The sequence below is a fragment of the Haemaphysalis longicornis genome, unplaced genomic scaffold, assembly GCF_048455015.1.
Source record: "Haemaphysalis longicornis isolate Haplotype H1 unplaced genomic scaffold, Haemaphysalis longicornis Haplotype H1 scaffold_1, whole genome shotgun sequence".
NCBI classification, from domain to species: domain Eukaryota; kingdom Metazoa; phylum Arthropoda; class Arachnida; order Ixodida; family Ixodidae; genus Haemaphysalis; species Haemaphysalis longicornis.
The window spans coordinates 266,330,679-266,346,007 of NW_027526203.1; the positions used below are offsets into that span (position 1 = coordinate 266,330,679).

At 44.2% G+C, this 15,329-nt stretch overlaps 1 protein-coding gene across 8 annotated transcripts in view; it reads right to left on the reverse strand.

Moving 5' to 3' along the window:
• The window catches only part of LOC144145404 (long-chain-fatty-acid--CoA ligase 1), a 130,521-nt gene that overhangs the window by 6,079 nt on the left and 109,113 nt on the right, over nucleotides 1-15,329 (reverse strand). For all 8 annotated transcript variants that reach the window (XM_077677010.1, XM_077677035.1, XM_077677028.1 and 5 more), the window contains 10 exons: nucleotides 14,295-14,417; nucleotides 13,716-13,793; nucleotides 11,411-11,545; nucleotides 11,165-11,247; nucleotides 9,075-9,225; nucleotides 7,633-7,705; nucleotides 7,395-7,483; nucleotides 5,410-5,526; nucleotides 4,071-4,214; nucleotides 1,094-1,195 (listed from right to left, as the gene is read on the reverse strand). In XM_077677010.1, the coding sequence (XP_077533136.1) occupies nucleotides 1,094-1,195; nucleotides 4,071-4,214; nucleotides 5,410-5,526; nucleotides 7,395-7,483; nucleotides 7,633-7,705; nucleotides 9,075-9,225; nucleotides 11,165-11,247; nucleotides 11,411-11,545; nucleotides 13,716-13,793; nucleotides 14,295-14,417 (1,095 nt within the window). The remainder of the gene's footprint in view (nucleotides 1-1,093; nucleotides 1,196-4,070; nucleotides 4,215-5,409; nucleotides 5,527-7,394; nucleotides 7,484-7,632; nucleotides 7,706-9,074; nucleotides 9,226-11,164; nucleotides 11,248-11,410; nucleotides 11,546-13,715; nucleotides 13,794-14,294; nucleotides 14,418-15,329) is intronic.

Sequence of the window (15,329 nt, forward strand, 5' to 3'; positions counted from 1 at the left end):
CACCCCGGTCATACGACGCTTTCACACAGTCCCTTGAGTCATATTATCAGGGTTCCCCAGTATTTTTAACAAATAGCGCTAAACTACACAATTCTCTGAACAAGCCCACTTTAGCAGTGTCCAAGTGCTAATTATAAACCAAATTAGGTGAAGCCAGCCTTAGCAGCCTTTGACCTTTTCTACCAGCTTCATCTATAACCCAAAAGCAAAAGCAGTGCTATCTAGCACCAGTGCATGTGCTTTATAAAAAGAAATTGCTTTGAACAAAGCAACTTTCGTTCATGACGTTCTTATAAAGACCTACTGTATGTGCCCGATTCTAATGTGCCCTTTTTTTTAAATAATGTTCTGAGAAGACACAAAGAATTTGGGTGCAAACCGGACTATAAACCAAATTTTAATTAAAAACCAAATTATAAACTTCCCTACCCATTGATGTTCCATGGCAGCACTTTATGCTGCTACCATTTGCAACACACTGAAGTACCATTTGAGCAAGCGCATCAAACAAACTTGCTGATTGCAGCACGAACCTGGCAGTCGCACCGAACAACGTAACGTCCCAACCGCAGCTACTCGACTTATGAATGAACAAGCCCATCGAGGGCTGCATCATTGTGTCGTACAGCAAGTCGCTAGTGAACGAATGCCTTCCGTTCACAATACGCAACAGGCTTGCGTGCACTTGGCCAACGCCCAGGGTGCCATCCATTCCGCTGTGATAGCGACATGTTCAAGAAGTGCACACTAGGAGAGTACATCGGACGAGACGCAGTGGTCCACTGACAGCGAGAAAGAGCTCTCTTGAAGTATCAGCGAATGATACTGAGATCCAATAAATACTGCTTGTTGCAAATCTTTAAGACCTTTTTTTCCCCCTGATTGCAACTATGGGGTGCCCACATTCGAATCAGACAAGTACACACTAGTTGTGTGGCTACAAGTAACCTTTTCTGCCACAGTTGTGAATGAAGAAATGACTAGAAAAAGCTAACCAATTGCTACAGAGACTCAGTGGAAGAAAAGAGCAAGTTAAATGAGCTGCATAAGCACTACACAGCCGCAGCAAAGCCCACAGAAAGGTCCAGCTCACATTGTTCCTGCAGAGTTCCTGGAAAGTGCCCGATATTGAGTTCTCTCTTGCCCAGTGCATCAAATACTCCTGGTCCGGGATCACGACTGCAACGAGGCAGGACTGCAAGAAAAAAACAAAGAAAAAAAAAACAAAGAAAAGAAAATCAGGCTTGATACGACAAAGCAAACTGTGGGAAACTATGTGTGTTGCAATGAACAGTTCCGGATTAGTTACAACCACTTGGGACTTCTCACAATGTGCACTGCAAACATCATGCAAGTACATGCCTTTCATTCTATCACTTCAACCAGAAATACAGCAACCGTGACTCAGCGAACATGGCCTAAGGACAAATTCCTGGCCCAGTACAGTCACAAAACACATTCCTTCATTCATTCCACTCTGACGCACGGACATATATATGTCCGTCATATATGTCATATATGTCTGCCAAAGCAGACATATATGACAACTGCAGGCTTTTTACCGTTGCTTTGGGCACATATCACACACGCACAAAAAAAGGCTGCACAAAGTTGAGTGGCAACACTGAAAACAGTTGTGCTAGAACCAAGTGCCTTGCTCCTTGGTCGGCAGGATTCAAAGCTCGATTCTGACACGTAGGAAATTCTAGTTCGTTCCTCAAGTTTTAGTGGTCAGCACAAATTATGCCTTAATAAAGCAGTCCATAAGCTTAAAAACTTGAAAATAAGTAAAATTTTCTTATCATGGCCAGGAGTTACTAAACCCTTGAGGAAAAAAAGCATGGAAGCATAGGAACGAGTTATAAACCAGTACATTTTCAACAAAGTTTGATCAAACATTTGTCTGAGGTGAATACCAATTTGACTCCACTTTTTCTTAAAGTGCATACACTTCTTTGAAATCCCAATCACATGGTCGTGTAATAAAAACGCACTAGTTCATCGATATAAGCGTGAGTAGATGTAAGCGCTGCCACGCACTCTGCTGGCAAGGGTGGCAGCTGCCGTAACCAAGACAGCTTTCATACAGCCTAGGCCTAAAGGCAATGTACCCCCTTCAACTTAAGCTTGCCTTCACCATTTTTTACTATAAACTTGCATCTGAACAAAAAATGAGATAATCTCTCTCTCTCTCTCTCTTTCTGCGACAACCAATTTTCAGCCTGGGAAGTGACATGTAAGGATTACAGCGAGCCCCGTTCTGGCTACCAACTGCGTCGGCCAACCAGCCGTCCATTCGTATGCGTGGACAACTGGTTTGCACAGACTTCAGAGTAACAAGCATGTAGCAGTGCATTCACCATACGCCGGAGTATGCCTATTTTAGGCGCGCTTATGCCTAGCTACATCGATGCGCTAGTACATCGGTATTGTGCATCCATATGGTTGGACCTTAAGATAACCGCAACATTGACAAGTGCCTTCAATCCCTCCCACTGCACCTTTCTCATTGAAGCACAGGCAAATGTAAACAAACTGACTACCAGTACATTACAAAATTTAAATCTTAAGTTTACTATGGCAGAACAAACACCCTATCTATGGTCTATATGTGTGCCTTAGAAAATTAACTGAGGCCATAGTACCAAGCCCTGTGTACATTGAGATTTTGTACATCGCCCTTATCAGAAGTACGTCGCCACAGCCTGGAGCTGGTACAGCAAGCTAGCATACAGCAGCAGAGCCCTTAGCTATACCCTAACCAACAATGCCACATGCTGCTAAAAGTAATGCAGAAGCAACCGTAACACTGCTAGTGAAGCATGCGCTGTACTCAAGTTATTCAAAGTATTCTTTGACTGCCATCTTTGTGATGTCTTAAACCCCCAAGATGACCACTGTCACAAAAGATTTGTGCATACAACCAACCTTCAGTAAAGCAACCTCAGCCCCCAACATGGAATGACAATGTACGCAAGTGGCATTTTCTGTTCTGTATTGGAACAAAGTACGCCTGATGACATAATGGTCTGCACTCCGTTGGCACTAAAACCTTTCATTAATTAATAGCGTCTATAGCAGGCTTATGTGCTATCATGTACCTCCATATCATTTGTTACTCGGCAACTTATGATACATCTTGTCACAAAAACATGCACGCAAGTGATGTAAAGAAATTGTGTAGGCTGCTGGGGTCAGCCACTCATTTGTGGGCTGCAGCAAGGCGCCAAACATGCCATCAAGCAGTGCATATACAGAATCGTTTAGTGCAACCGACTTTCTTCCACTCCGTAACTGCACTCCCCACTTAGTGCAGGACTAAATTACACACTAAGATTCGCAAAAACACAAACTTCTTGCTACTCGTAGCCACCTACATTTTTTCTCTGCATGTCCACAATGCATTTTAGCAATTTGAAGCATTTACTCCGCCGATGAATGTATCATTGATACAGACAGATGGCATTTAGGTGAAGCACAGGACCATTGAAATTCAACTGAACTGAGTTCAACACAGCATACATTGGTTTTTGTTAGCATCAAAGAATTCTGCTAAAATAGCTCACATGCAAGGCAGCAATGACTGCAACTCGCAAGTGCTGGCTTTGATTTCAAAACTTTTTATGTGCGAAACAGATGGCACCACTTTCCTCAGTAACATTAGAGAAATGAACGTGCAAACCAGTAGATGTAGAGGGAAAAAAAAAAAGCTGCCTTCTGATATGCAATAACTTTGTTAATAACGATAGCATTAGCAAAATTCTTGCGGAAGGCAGCTTAAAAAGCATTTTAAGGCGCACCAAAAGATTGTATACATGCACAAAGGCATTTTTGTGTTTCGCTTCCATCGAAAGCACAGGCCTTTGTCTCAGAATCAAACCCGTGAACTCGTGTAGCCGCACTACACTTCAGACACAACCCCACCACAGCGTGTATGGCGTAACCGTTTCCATGTACTACACTGCACGATCTTGGAACACTGACAAGTTGTGTGCAGTGGTGCTCCTGCTTCTTTTGCTGCAGAAGCACATTATAAGCAGCAGCTTTTGTCCCACGGCTCAGCCACATACCTTGAGGCTCTCTCCATGCACAAAGATTTGGGCCACAAAGAGGGAGCGAATGAAGATGTTCTCCAACTTCTCCGGGGCAATGTATTCGCCTTGGGAAAGCTTGAAGATGTGCTTGCGACGATCAATGACTTTCAGGCATCCGTTCTGGAAAACATAGCGCCACCTACCATGAGCACAATCAAATAATACACATCTTAATGCACCTTAACACATGCTAAATGCACCTTGCACAAGAAATGCATGCCAAAAATATACAAGATGTTGAAATCACAATTTCTGCTCAGTATTTGCAAGCACAGCTCAATGAGTGCCGATGCTTTTTGCCATTTGTGCTTTGCCTACTGCAAGCCATACATCGGACAAGTAGTCTAAACAAGTCCCGGTCATAGTAATAAGAAAATAATTGTAGCGTTTTCCCTCCTCTCCTAGCCCCAATTGTACACCCAAGAGCCAAAGTTTACGGACCAAGAAAGCAGCAATTTTGGGTTATTTCCCTGCCGCACGGCAGCCCGGGGTACAATATGCGGTATTTTTCATTGCTTCAGTAACTATACGACATCTCGCACGCAGACGGCATTTCGTCGGGCTGTTACCAGAAGAGAAATAACCTAAAATTGTCATTTTCCTGGTCCATAAACTTTTGCTTGTGGCTGTACATTGAGGCAATTATAGACAGGATGTTTCACCTAACTTTAGCCAGAGTTCAAAAATATGTTGATACACTTTAAGACGATGCAACCAAATGCATGTTGCTCACTTTTGTATGTAGTTTCTCTCACTATTTTTGTGTATTGCTTAATTAGATAATTATTCAATTTTAATTAGCCAACTTTCGAACTAACAAAGCGAGGCAAAAAATCCCTATTAGAAAATTGCAGGGCCGTTTTCAAAATGTCCGAATAAACAGTTTTTGTCTTTCTATCCATGAAGTATTAGTGTTTTTCAGCTTATTGAAGATGCCCGCAAAATACAAAAAAAACACCACGTGACGTTCCGACGTGCGCGTCTTGATTGCAGTGCTCCCGAACGTTCCGCGCAGAAACTGCCAACACTGCACAACACTGCACTGTGAGCTGGAAACTACTGCACAAGGAACATGCCCTGCAATCTTGAAAGGGGTGACGCACCAATCTGCAGACACCCACCAAGTTGGCAGTTCAGCCTTTACACAAGTCCAAACTTTACAGCATTTGGAGTTTTTGTATGAAAGTATCATTTGGTGTTTTGTCTGCCTACTGCGATTTCTCCCAAAAGCCTGTGTAGTTTAAACTATTCAACGCCTTAAATTCCTGCCCCCTGCACATCATTAGCCCCCTCACACACGGCAGCTGATACTCACGTCCTGCCACTTTCCAATGTCACCGGTGTGCAGCCAGCCATCCTTGTCTAGGACTTCGGCCGTCTTTTCGGGATCCTTCAGGTAACCTTGGAAAACCGTTGGTCCCTTCACACAAATCTGGAAAAAAAAAAAAAGGAACGAGGTGAACAGGCACATCAGGCATAAGGTGAAGTTTATCAGCATAAGGAGTGCTTAGAAGGAATGCACAAATATTTGACAACTTCGAATACTCAATTTCAATATTCACTTTGGTCCCCAACTCTTATGTTCTCAACCAATGGTAGAATCGGTGCAGTTTCACTAGTTTTGAATTTTTTAGATGTGGTACTGGGGTCATTTTTTAGCTAAAGGCAGCGTGAGCTGCTCCGTGCAAATGTCACACTTCCTGTCCCAAAAATGTAAGAAGAAAGAATGAGGTCCACCCAGTTGACAACACCAGCCTCGCAAGACTTCGCCCAGCAAGTAAAACTTCGACAAGTTCACAGGAGATCAGAGCAGGGCTGCGCAGAAAAAATGCGCTGGAAGTTTGAAATACAAATACTGACATGCAGAAATGCTCGAGTACCCAAGCATTTCTGAGCTTGAAGGAAAAAATACTACAGCTCTGTAGATCTCCTTGCTCCACAAGTGTCGTTTTGAAGAAAAGTTGGTCGGTTCCAAACAGCAACTACAACGCAAGACAGTTAAGCTTTGCTTGAGGCCTTGCGCAGATCTCAACTGCCATATTACTGTTCTGTGGAAGTGGCTTTCGCTTTATCCCTGCCACATTCAGTGCCTCGAATGCTGAGAACTATCCAAACAAATGAAGCAATTAAGCTAATAAACAGTGAAAGCCACTAACCATACAAATAGTATGCATACATGGCAGCATACAAATAGTATGGGCAACAACCAGTACTCTGGAAAAAACAATAATGCCTGTGTTTTAGCACTTTCACATCGCTATAGACTCGACCTACATTTATGGGGCTTGTTTCTACAATATGCACTGTGTGGTGGATAGTTAGCAACCGAATAATCACTGATCTCCACTTAAGCAAAAGCTCTAAAAAAAAAAAAATCCTGCAGTGTGTAACGTGCTGAAAAACCGAATGATAATCAAAACCACATTCCAGCTTTAACCCTTTCGCTGTCACTGACATACGATACATTTTTGCATTTCCCCTCCGCAGTGTCACTGATGTAGTGGTACGTTCTCTATTGTGCGTTCAAAAATTCGCGCCATCGGGCAAAGCTGGCGCGCCTGGACTGTTCGTGTCATCTGTCGAATCTTTCCAGTATCTCGTATTTTCACTCGCTAGCTCTCTACAGGTATATTGAAGAGTACGGAGCGACCGTGCCCACCCTTCATTGGTCGATCGGCGCGCTGTACTCTGTTGGGATGAGTGACCATTAGGCACGTGTGCGATTACAGATGCAAGGGCTGTTGTGCCATCCGCAATGGGTTTCTATGTTGTTTTTTTATTCTGTTCCCGCGTCTGCTACGGCACGCCAGGTAGACAGAAACATGACTCATCCGCGGCTTTCACTTGCTCACCACGCCCTCACTTGTTGCTGTCAGCGGCAAATGAGGTTGTTGTATTAACGTTGCATCCCCTTTTTATTTCTATCTGCCACCATGATTTCGCAATGCGCCATTTCTGTGTGTTACGCGGGCTGCTGAAAGTGCTCCCTCCATGTGCGCAATTACTTTCGGATGGCTGGCCGCGCGGGGCCTTCAGCTGCGGATAGGAGCAATCGTTCTCCTGCACGGCAAACTGAAAACATCTGGAAGACAGGCAATTTCTTATCCCTGCAATCTCCTTTCAACGATTACGTTACGGACGCTATCACAGACAAATAAATCACTACGCTGCTTCCTTGATATTCCGGAAACCAAGCCAACACTGGGGGTGCGTCACGGCCAGAAACACCCGACAAAGAAAGGGTTACACAAAATCCTAAACAAAACTATCAGTGCAAGTAGTGCAAAAAGGGCAACTTACCTCGCCTTCATTGTTGCTGGCGTAGTACTCCATGTCAGGAACATCCACCAATTTCACATTGCAAGCTCCGATGGGGGGACCCACATGGCCTGTTCGCAAGAAGTACATTTTTTACCTTTCAAGAAAACCAGACACCCAAACAAAACCAACTACATGCTGCAACCACACGCCTCTCAAAAGTCTTTTATGTAATGTACTGTATAAGGGCAGATAAGCCCAAAACACAAACAAGTCTTACCTGCATTGTAGTCACCAGGAAAAGTCAACGTACAAGGTGCTGTGCATTCAGTCTGGCCATAGCCTTCCACAATCTGGCGAAAAGGAAGGAAACAGGACAAGCACTATTTCGAAACCTGTAATTTTATGAGTGTAACAGACTACTATAAAAGCTTTCCCATATGTTGGAAGCAGTGAATTGTGCAAGAGGAGTAAAAGAAAAATTTCAAGCCGTCAGCCAAGTTCTGTGCTAGCCACTATGCCCAAATATATAGATGTTCTGCCCTGTTACTCTCCAACATGCAGCAAAGCCAACACAAGTGGCCTGAAAGGAAGCACCATGCCGCATATATGCGTCATGACGTTTCCAACCCCTGGCTGTCTTTAGCAAGAATTCATAACTCCAATTAGAATACTCAAAATAGGATTTCACATTTCACTCAAGTGTTTGCAATGGTCTTTCGTTAACATCAGGTATCACCATAGAGAAGGAAGCATGCAGGCGTTGGAGCTCCCTGCTGAGGCAAGGGTGAACAAGTGATCAATACACACCACCACAGTAGCCATAGAAACACGAACTGTACGGCATCAGCTGCCACGTAACACTGAGATGAGCAGATTGTCACTAGAATCACTAAAAAGCCTTTGCTAACATGGAATGCTCTTCAGCTACTAGCCCAACTATTCTTCGGTGGTGGTGGTGGATCCTTGCCTGTTCACCCTCCACCCAATCAGCTGCGCAGGCTTGCTTACGAACAGACCGCTGTTCTTCAGTCACTGAACATATAAGCGTTGCTTTAAAGTGCAGCTCTTAAGCAGCCGTTACAGGCTTACACGATGTCAACGTTCCCAGTCGGCACAGGTGAACACAGAGCACAATAGGGGATGAAAGTAAGGCGAAATAATGGAAAGACTGTGACAAGGAAAGTGAAAAAAGAAGGTATGGTGGTAGTGCGAGGAGGAAAGCGAAGAAACGAAAATTGCAGGACAGTGGGGAGTTAAATGGGGGACAAGTGCATGATTATTGGTACGCTCCGCCGTGCTCACGCCATCACAAGAGCCAACCGCCTCACCAAGGTCGTTACAAGGAAAGCGTGCTGAAAGAGGAGGCTGGGAGGGTTTCATCGTTATATACACAAGTGCAAAAGCATCCCTGAGAAAGCATCCCAGCATGCCGCAAAGAAAGTTTCAGCGGTATGGTAGTGCGCGAGCATTGTAGAATCAGTTGCCCCAAGGGGTGCAGGAACATCAATTCAACAAGGCGTTTCAGATGTGGTTGCTTGACAACCCACTCGATTTTCACTGGCAATTGCCTCTAGTTGCAGGTTAATTTGAAGCCACATATTATGGCAATATTCAGTCACACATCAGGGGGCACTACAGGCTCCAACTCTGGCTGGATGATCAGAATCTCAACAGCCTGCTCTCGATCCTGTGAAGACTTAACTACAGCTGCAAACTTACCACACAGCCCAAGGCGCAGCGGACGAAGGTGATCACACTGGGTGCAAGCGGCGCAGAGCCAACCACCATGAGGCGGAGGCGGCCTCCCATGCTGTCGTGGACAGACTTGAAGACCAACCGGTCCCACAGGCTGTTCTGACGCACAACAAAGCTGTGGCAGGGAGAGAGAGAGGGAGGGAAAACCCACAGGCATGAAAGGGCTGCCACTCCTTTCGGCAATCCCTGTGTACCACTAAGCGCAATGGCATTATAGCAGCAGAGTATCTCCAGCTGCCACGGAAGAGCATGCATGGAGAGCAGGATGGTTTCATTTGCACTCTTCTCCTCCTGCCCTACTCTTCCCTCGACCACTCCAAAAGGACAGAAATCCTATAGAGGAAAGTCGGTCTTATAAGCGCACAATTAGAAGCATACATTAAACTGTCATCACCGTGCCTTGAAGTACAGTGAATTACCAAACAACTAAGTATTTCCCTAGAGTAGCACAGCAAGTTCAACAAATTGGGCTCCAAACTGGTCCAATAAGTTGCCATGATGCCGCACAACCTAGACATTGCACTCAGAAGCAGTCACAGAAATAAACAAGCCGTGCCAAATATAAAGCACGTGCTTAAAAAGAGCCTAAAATACAACCAAGTAGAAATAGCAGCTAGATTTACGAGCTGGGTAAATGCTGGCTGGGCTTCCTGGGCTTAGCTAGTGGATTACCAATTACTAAAGCAGATATCAAATCAACGAGAAAAAAAAAAAAAGAAAGCGCGACAGTAGTCTAGTAATTGTTCAGTAGTACAAAGTACATGTAAAAAAAAGCAAAAAAAAAAAAACAAGTATTTTCTGGCTGTAGGGCAAAATAACACTTGTACTTGGGTTCAATTACAAACTGAAGTAATACGCAGTTTTGCTCACTTTCAAGTGTTATTAAACTTTAAGTGCTATGTTCAACTTCTGCACAAATTGAAGTCAATTTAAGAATACACACTAAGCAACTAAACAATTTTTGTTTCAAAAATTACTACACATGGAGCATTCAGGTAGGAAAGCTCCAGGATAAATCAATAATTTATAGGGGTTATAGAATGCGTTAGTCTGGAGCAGTGCTTCCAGGTGGCTTTCTAAATTTCAGAGTCATTTATCAGGAAAAATGATTCCGTTCCAGGTGTACATCTTCTTGAATGAAATAAGGACTCAGCTCAGTGTGGACATAGCAGGGCAAGTACAGTTTCTCAGCACAATGCAAACGCTAACAAGAATAAAATTCATTGCCAAAAAAGCACTGAAGACCTTCCTAGAAATGAATTGCAGCTTTTTATTAACTAAACCAATTTGGAAGGGCATATAAAATGTTATTCGGTCAATAATGTGTAATGCAAAATATTTCCGACAGTGGGTTGCTCAAGTCACGGAGGTGACTGAGAGGGGGGGGGGCGGGGGGGAGGGCAGGAGGACAAACAGACATTAGAAGCTGTTCACATGTTCAAATGTCACATGTTCAAATGTCAGCTGTTCAAATGTCACATGTACGCTTGTTAGAGCCACTGTTACAGGTGTTCAGATTTTTGCATGGCCCGAGTGCCATGCAGTAAAGCCACCTCCACCTCATGAATGGTAGGCAGATTTCGAATCGTAATACGTATTAATAAAAAATAACCGTCAGAAACTGCAGAACTTGAAATACCTGTCAGAAACTGCAAAACTTGAAAACTACGTTAATAAACCTCGTAGCACACAAACCACAACAGCTATTAAATCACCACAACTTCTAAATATTTATTTAAGCATTAGCAGTAGACAAAAGCGGCAGATAGAGCTGCTTAGTGTGCCTAATGGTTGTCGTGCTTACATGTTTCACATATGCTACAGTTAAAGACAACAGATTCATAAAATACAAAGCAGCAAAGGCCAAGTCATTTCAAATTTGCAATTTTCAATATTTAATTTAAAATGGCCAAGACATGACGCAGTATTGCTTCATTCAGATTTTACAATTTTGAAGTTTCCGCAAGCCAAACGCAAGATCCTGCTTCCACCCTTTACTAGGCGTCAATGCTTCCTATCAAATGCAGCAAGTTCACAGCCTGAATCAAACTCACTTCTGGAGCTCAGCCTCCTTGCTTCGCAGAGCCAGGTTCAGCATAGTGCGCTTGATGAAGCTGTTGTTGCAGGCAGAGATCACCTTTGGGCAGGCAGAGAGACAATGCATTAGCAGTGCGCTACATGCCAGCAGCGAATCACCATAGTTAAGTGGACGCTGAAGATTAAGCACACAAAGCCAGCACGTTTCGAGAAGAGTGCGCAGGCACTAACCTGAGGGCGGATGGAAAGCCAACTACACACACCTTGTCATGAATTCGGTTCAGCAGGCGGGGAACTGTGGGACTGATTGTCGGACGCAGGGCCTTCATGTCTTCGCCAAGCTCCTTGATGTCACCACTGAAGAAGCCAACCTTGCCACCAATCATGTAGATGGCCATCTGGACAAGACACAGTGCATACAGCAGGTTAACATGAGATTTCTAGATGAAACAAAGTATAAAAAAAAACGCCCTCGGAGGAGAGAGCAGCGGCAACATTAAAGCTGCCACTGCCGCTCTCTCTACTTTGCCACATGGCCCAGGTGATACCTTGCAGGGCGCATTCCTTTTTTTTAATCTGTAGCATGCACCATAAAACGGGTTGCAACCGACAGGTGTTAACGTTTGTTGCCTTTGAATTAAAACACATTCCGATGACCCACTATGGTGCAGAAAGAATTACCACCGTTTACTACACCACTGACAGAAAATGGTCACTCCTTGGCTTAGTATACAAACCAGAGTGTAGAATAAGAGTGCTGCCCCAACTGGCCACACAGCCACAGTGGCAAGCATGATGCAACAGCCTGACAAGTTGCATCACTCGCAGCGCTATCTATGGAGGGAAAGCAAGCCTGCTTTCGAGAGGCTATGTCACTTATCGATTGATTATGAGGTTTAACACGCCGACGCTACACAGGCAATGAGGCGCGCCGTAGTGGAGGGCTCCGGCTTAATTTTGACCACCTGGGGATCTTTAACGTGCGCCGAAATCTCGAACACACGGGCGTTTTCGCTTTTCGCCTCCATCAGAAAAGCGGCCACTGCGACCGGAAATCGAACCCGCGTCCTTGGGCTCACAAGCACAACGCCTTAGCCGCGGCAGCGAGTGCTATGTCACTGTCACCAGCTTCACTTGTCAAAAGCTGCTGAAGAACACCCCGTGTAGACTGTGTAAACATGGCATCACTGCGCCCACTGGAACTATGAAAAACTAGAGACAGACCTAGTTCACTGACAAACCTGCAATAGTTTTCTTGCTGCAGGCTAAGGAGGAAGAATTTAAAAAGAATACTGACCAAACTATAATAACGAGGTCCAGAGTTAGCTTTTCTTTTTTCTTTTTGTTCACCTGCAATGAGCACTAGCAGACAACAATGATGCAAATTACGATGTGCCAATGAACATGTGCCAGTAGTGCAAGAAACAACAACAAAAAAGAGAAACACTGAGAACAGAGCACGAAAGTTTTGAAAGCTTTCAAAATTTGGTTCAAGGCCAATCTATTTGCCCAACTCTGCCAGGCAGCTGTTGTGCGTTACCGTTTTACAGCTATTTAGTGCTGCATTGTGCAGACTGCTGGCTTTGTTTCCCCGGAGTTAGAAAACCTTCACAAGTCATTTGTCACTTCTCATAAAATAAGCGCTTATGCTGTGATATTCCAAGTTCAAGCACTGTCAGTAAAAACAGCATTTGTGAAGTATTCCACAACTCAACGTAATCCATGGCCCACAATCATAGGTGCGAATGTAGCAGCACTCCCATTAATAACTTTTGAAAGATGGAAGAACAAGTTTCCAACATTTGCACACAGCACAACAAGAGCCTACATAGTGCATATAATAGCCCAATTAGTAGTGCTGCAACTTTGCGGCTCTCCAATAAAGATGCCTCATATTCTCCCTTCGGGGCAATTTTTGCAATCTCCCACTTTGGGCCTAACATACTAACGCTTACAAGCTACGCACCATCTTTTATTTCTTGTACTATTCAGTCCCTTTTTACTTGTTTTTACCTAGTCCCCACCCCATCTACCATAATATTCTGAGTCAACACCCACCACTGAGACATTGCACACCACTTTTTTATGAATTTCAGGTGGTGGGGTTGGGCAATGACTAGGGACAATACGGTAGAGGTATTGGGAAAAAAAAGAAAAAATAACTTGCCAAAGTACCAATTTTAGTTCAAGTAGCAATGATTCCTGATTATCTACTGACTGCTTTCAAATGTTAAAAGAATTTCTGAGGTGAAAGCCTTACATTTAAATTGCCCAAATAAATTCTCTTACAATTACTTTTAGTTTTACTTTAGGCTTGTATGGGGTAGAAAAGGTCAAGCCACCATTGTGAGTGGCTACAAAAAAAAAAAAAACAACAAGCCATTGCGTACGAGTGAGCGAGATAAGCGAGTCTATGCTACCTAAACTTTCCCAAGTTGACAAATGAATGCACAATGTGGCAAGCCGATTTCATGGGACAGTTCTACAGCGATAAAAAAACAAGCACAAACGATTGTTTTGTATTTGATTATCAAATGGCTTCTTTTAAGACTTGTAGAAGATACTTGCCTCGCAGCATCTTTCAAGCATGTGGGCCAGAGGAAGGAACGACAGCATCACATCATCCCCATTTGGAGCAACATCGCCCTGAGACGAAATAAAGAAAAACACGGCAAATCGATGGGCAACATTTACTGCATGAAAATTCTCTTGACACTCCTCACAGAACCCCCCCTTAAATTAGCTACCCTAATTACTAAAGGGACACTGAAATGGATTTGCCAAAGTGTTATTTGTGGCTGCATTGTGCAGCTTAACCCACGAAATACATTATTTGACTATTTATTAGTTTGGTGTTAATTTAAATTTCTCTGCTAATTTGTATATGCATAACGTGCACACACTGTTAAGAAGTCTCATACATACAGACATCTTTTGCTTTGTCACCTCAGTCATAAAAATGACCAATGAGGCAAGGAGTCGAATCCACTATCTTTTGCTTAATTACGCAAGCACATAGCCACTGTGGCAACTCACAATAGAGCCCATGGACAACCACCCTGTACTGCAAAGACTGAAAAGATGCAGAGAGAGGCCCCTAGAAGAAAGGGCACCATCCACGCAAAATCAAACCCATGGAGGACGCACCATTTGGCGCATGACCGCAGAAAGGTCCGAGATGATGTTCAGGTGGGTCAGCATGACTCCCTTGGGGTTGCCCGTCGTGCCACTGGTGTAGCACACTGTGGCCAAGTCAGTGGTGTGTGGAGGCTGGTGAGAGAGGCCGAGAGATGCAATACGATGATCAGAGCAAACGAATAGAGGAGGAAAGAGTGGTCATGCTTTAGCAGAACAGTTCAGGCAATCGAGGAGTCATCCCAGTGCAGCACGGGAACACGCATGGAATTTTATTTACACTGTAGTAGGGAGCCAATCAGCACAGAGGCACGCTTATAAGCTAGCAGCAGTATAAACGCCACCTAACAGAAATCCACCAGCAGCAGCACCACCTGTAAAACTGCAGGGGAAGCAGACAGCAGCAGATAACACAGTGCTACCATCTGCCTCCTCTGGCATAGCTTGCACAACACTCAGCTGGCTTCCGCTGCGTGCAACAGCTTTTATACTTGCTCAGTACCACCATACCGTGCAGGTACTAGCGTGACCCTTGCACCTAGCACTTCCGGCTGCAAAATGTTTACCATGTGCCAGGTTTACCCACAACAAACAACAAATATGACACGTTCCAGGCAGCACGCAGGAGGAAGAAGACCGAAAATCTGGCTTCTAGCTAGTTTAATAGATATGGGTGGTACTACAAATTTGAAGCGAAGCTTCAGGAACTCGGGACAATTTATATACTGCTCATGATTTTTTGCCTGTCCAGATGAGACCCATCTGTCCGCGCTTGCATAAAACACTTTTTATACGAGACGTACCAAACTGGTCAGCCAGCTCTTCACGTGGCATTACATGGCTAAATATTGTGCCAGCAATTCTTTTCGATGCGTTTTTTGTCAAACAAAAAGTCAGCATTTTTGTTCAATTCCCACCAGACCTTCAAACGTTGTACCCAAGTGTACGGTTATTGCCACCACACACACCCCTCCAGTCCTTTGTGAAATGTACAAACTCCTGCTAATATGAGTAATACTACATTACAGCCTGTACTTATGCTGCTTG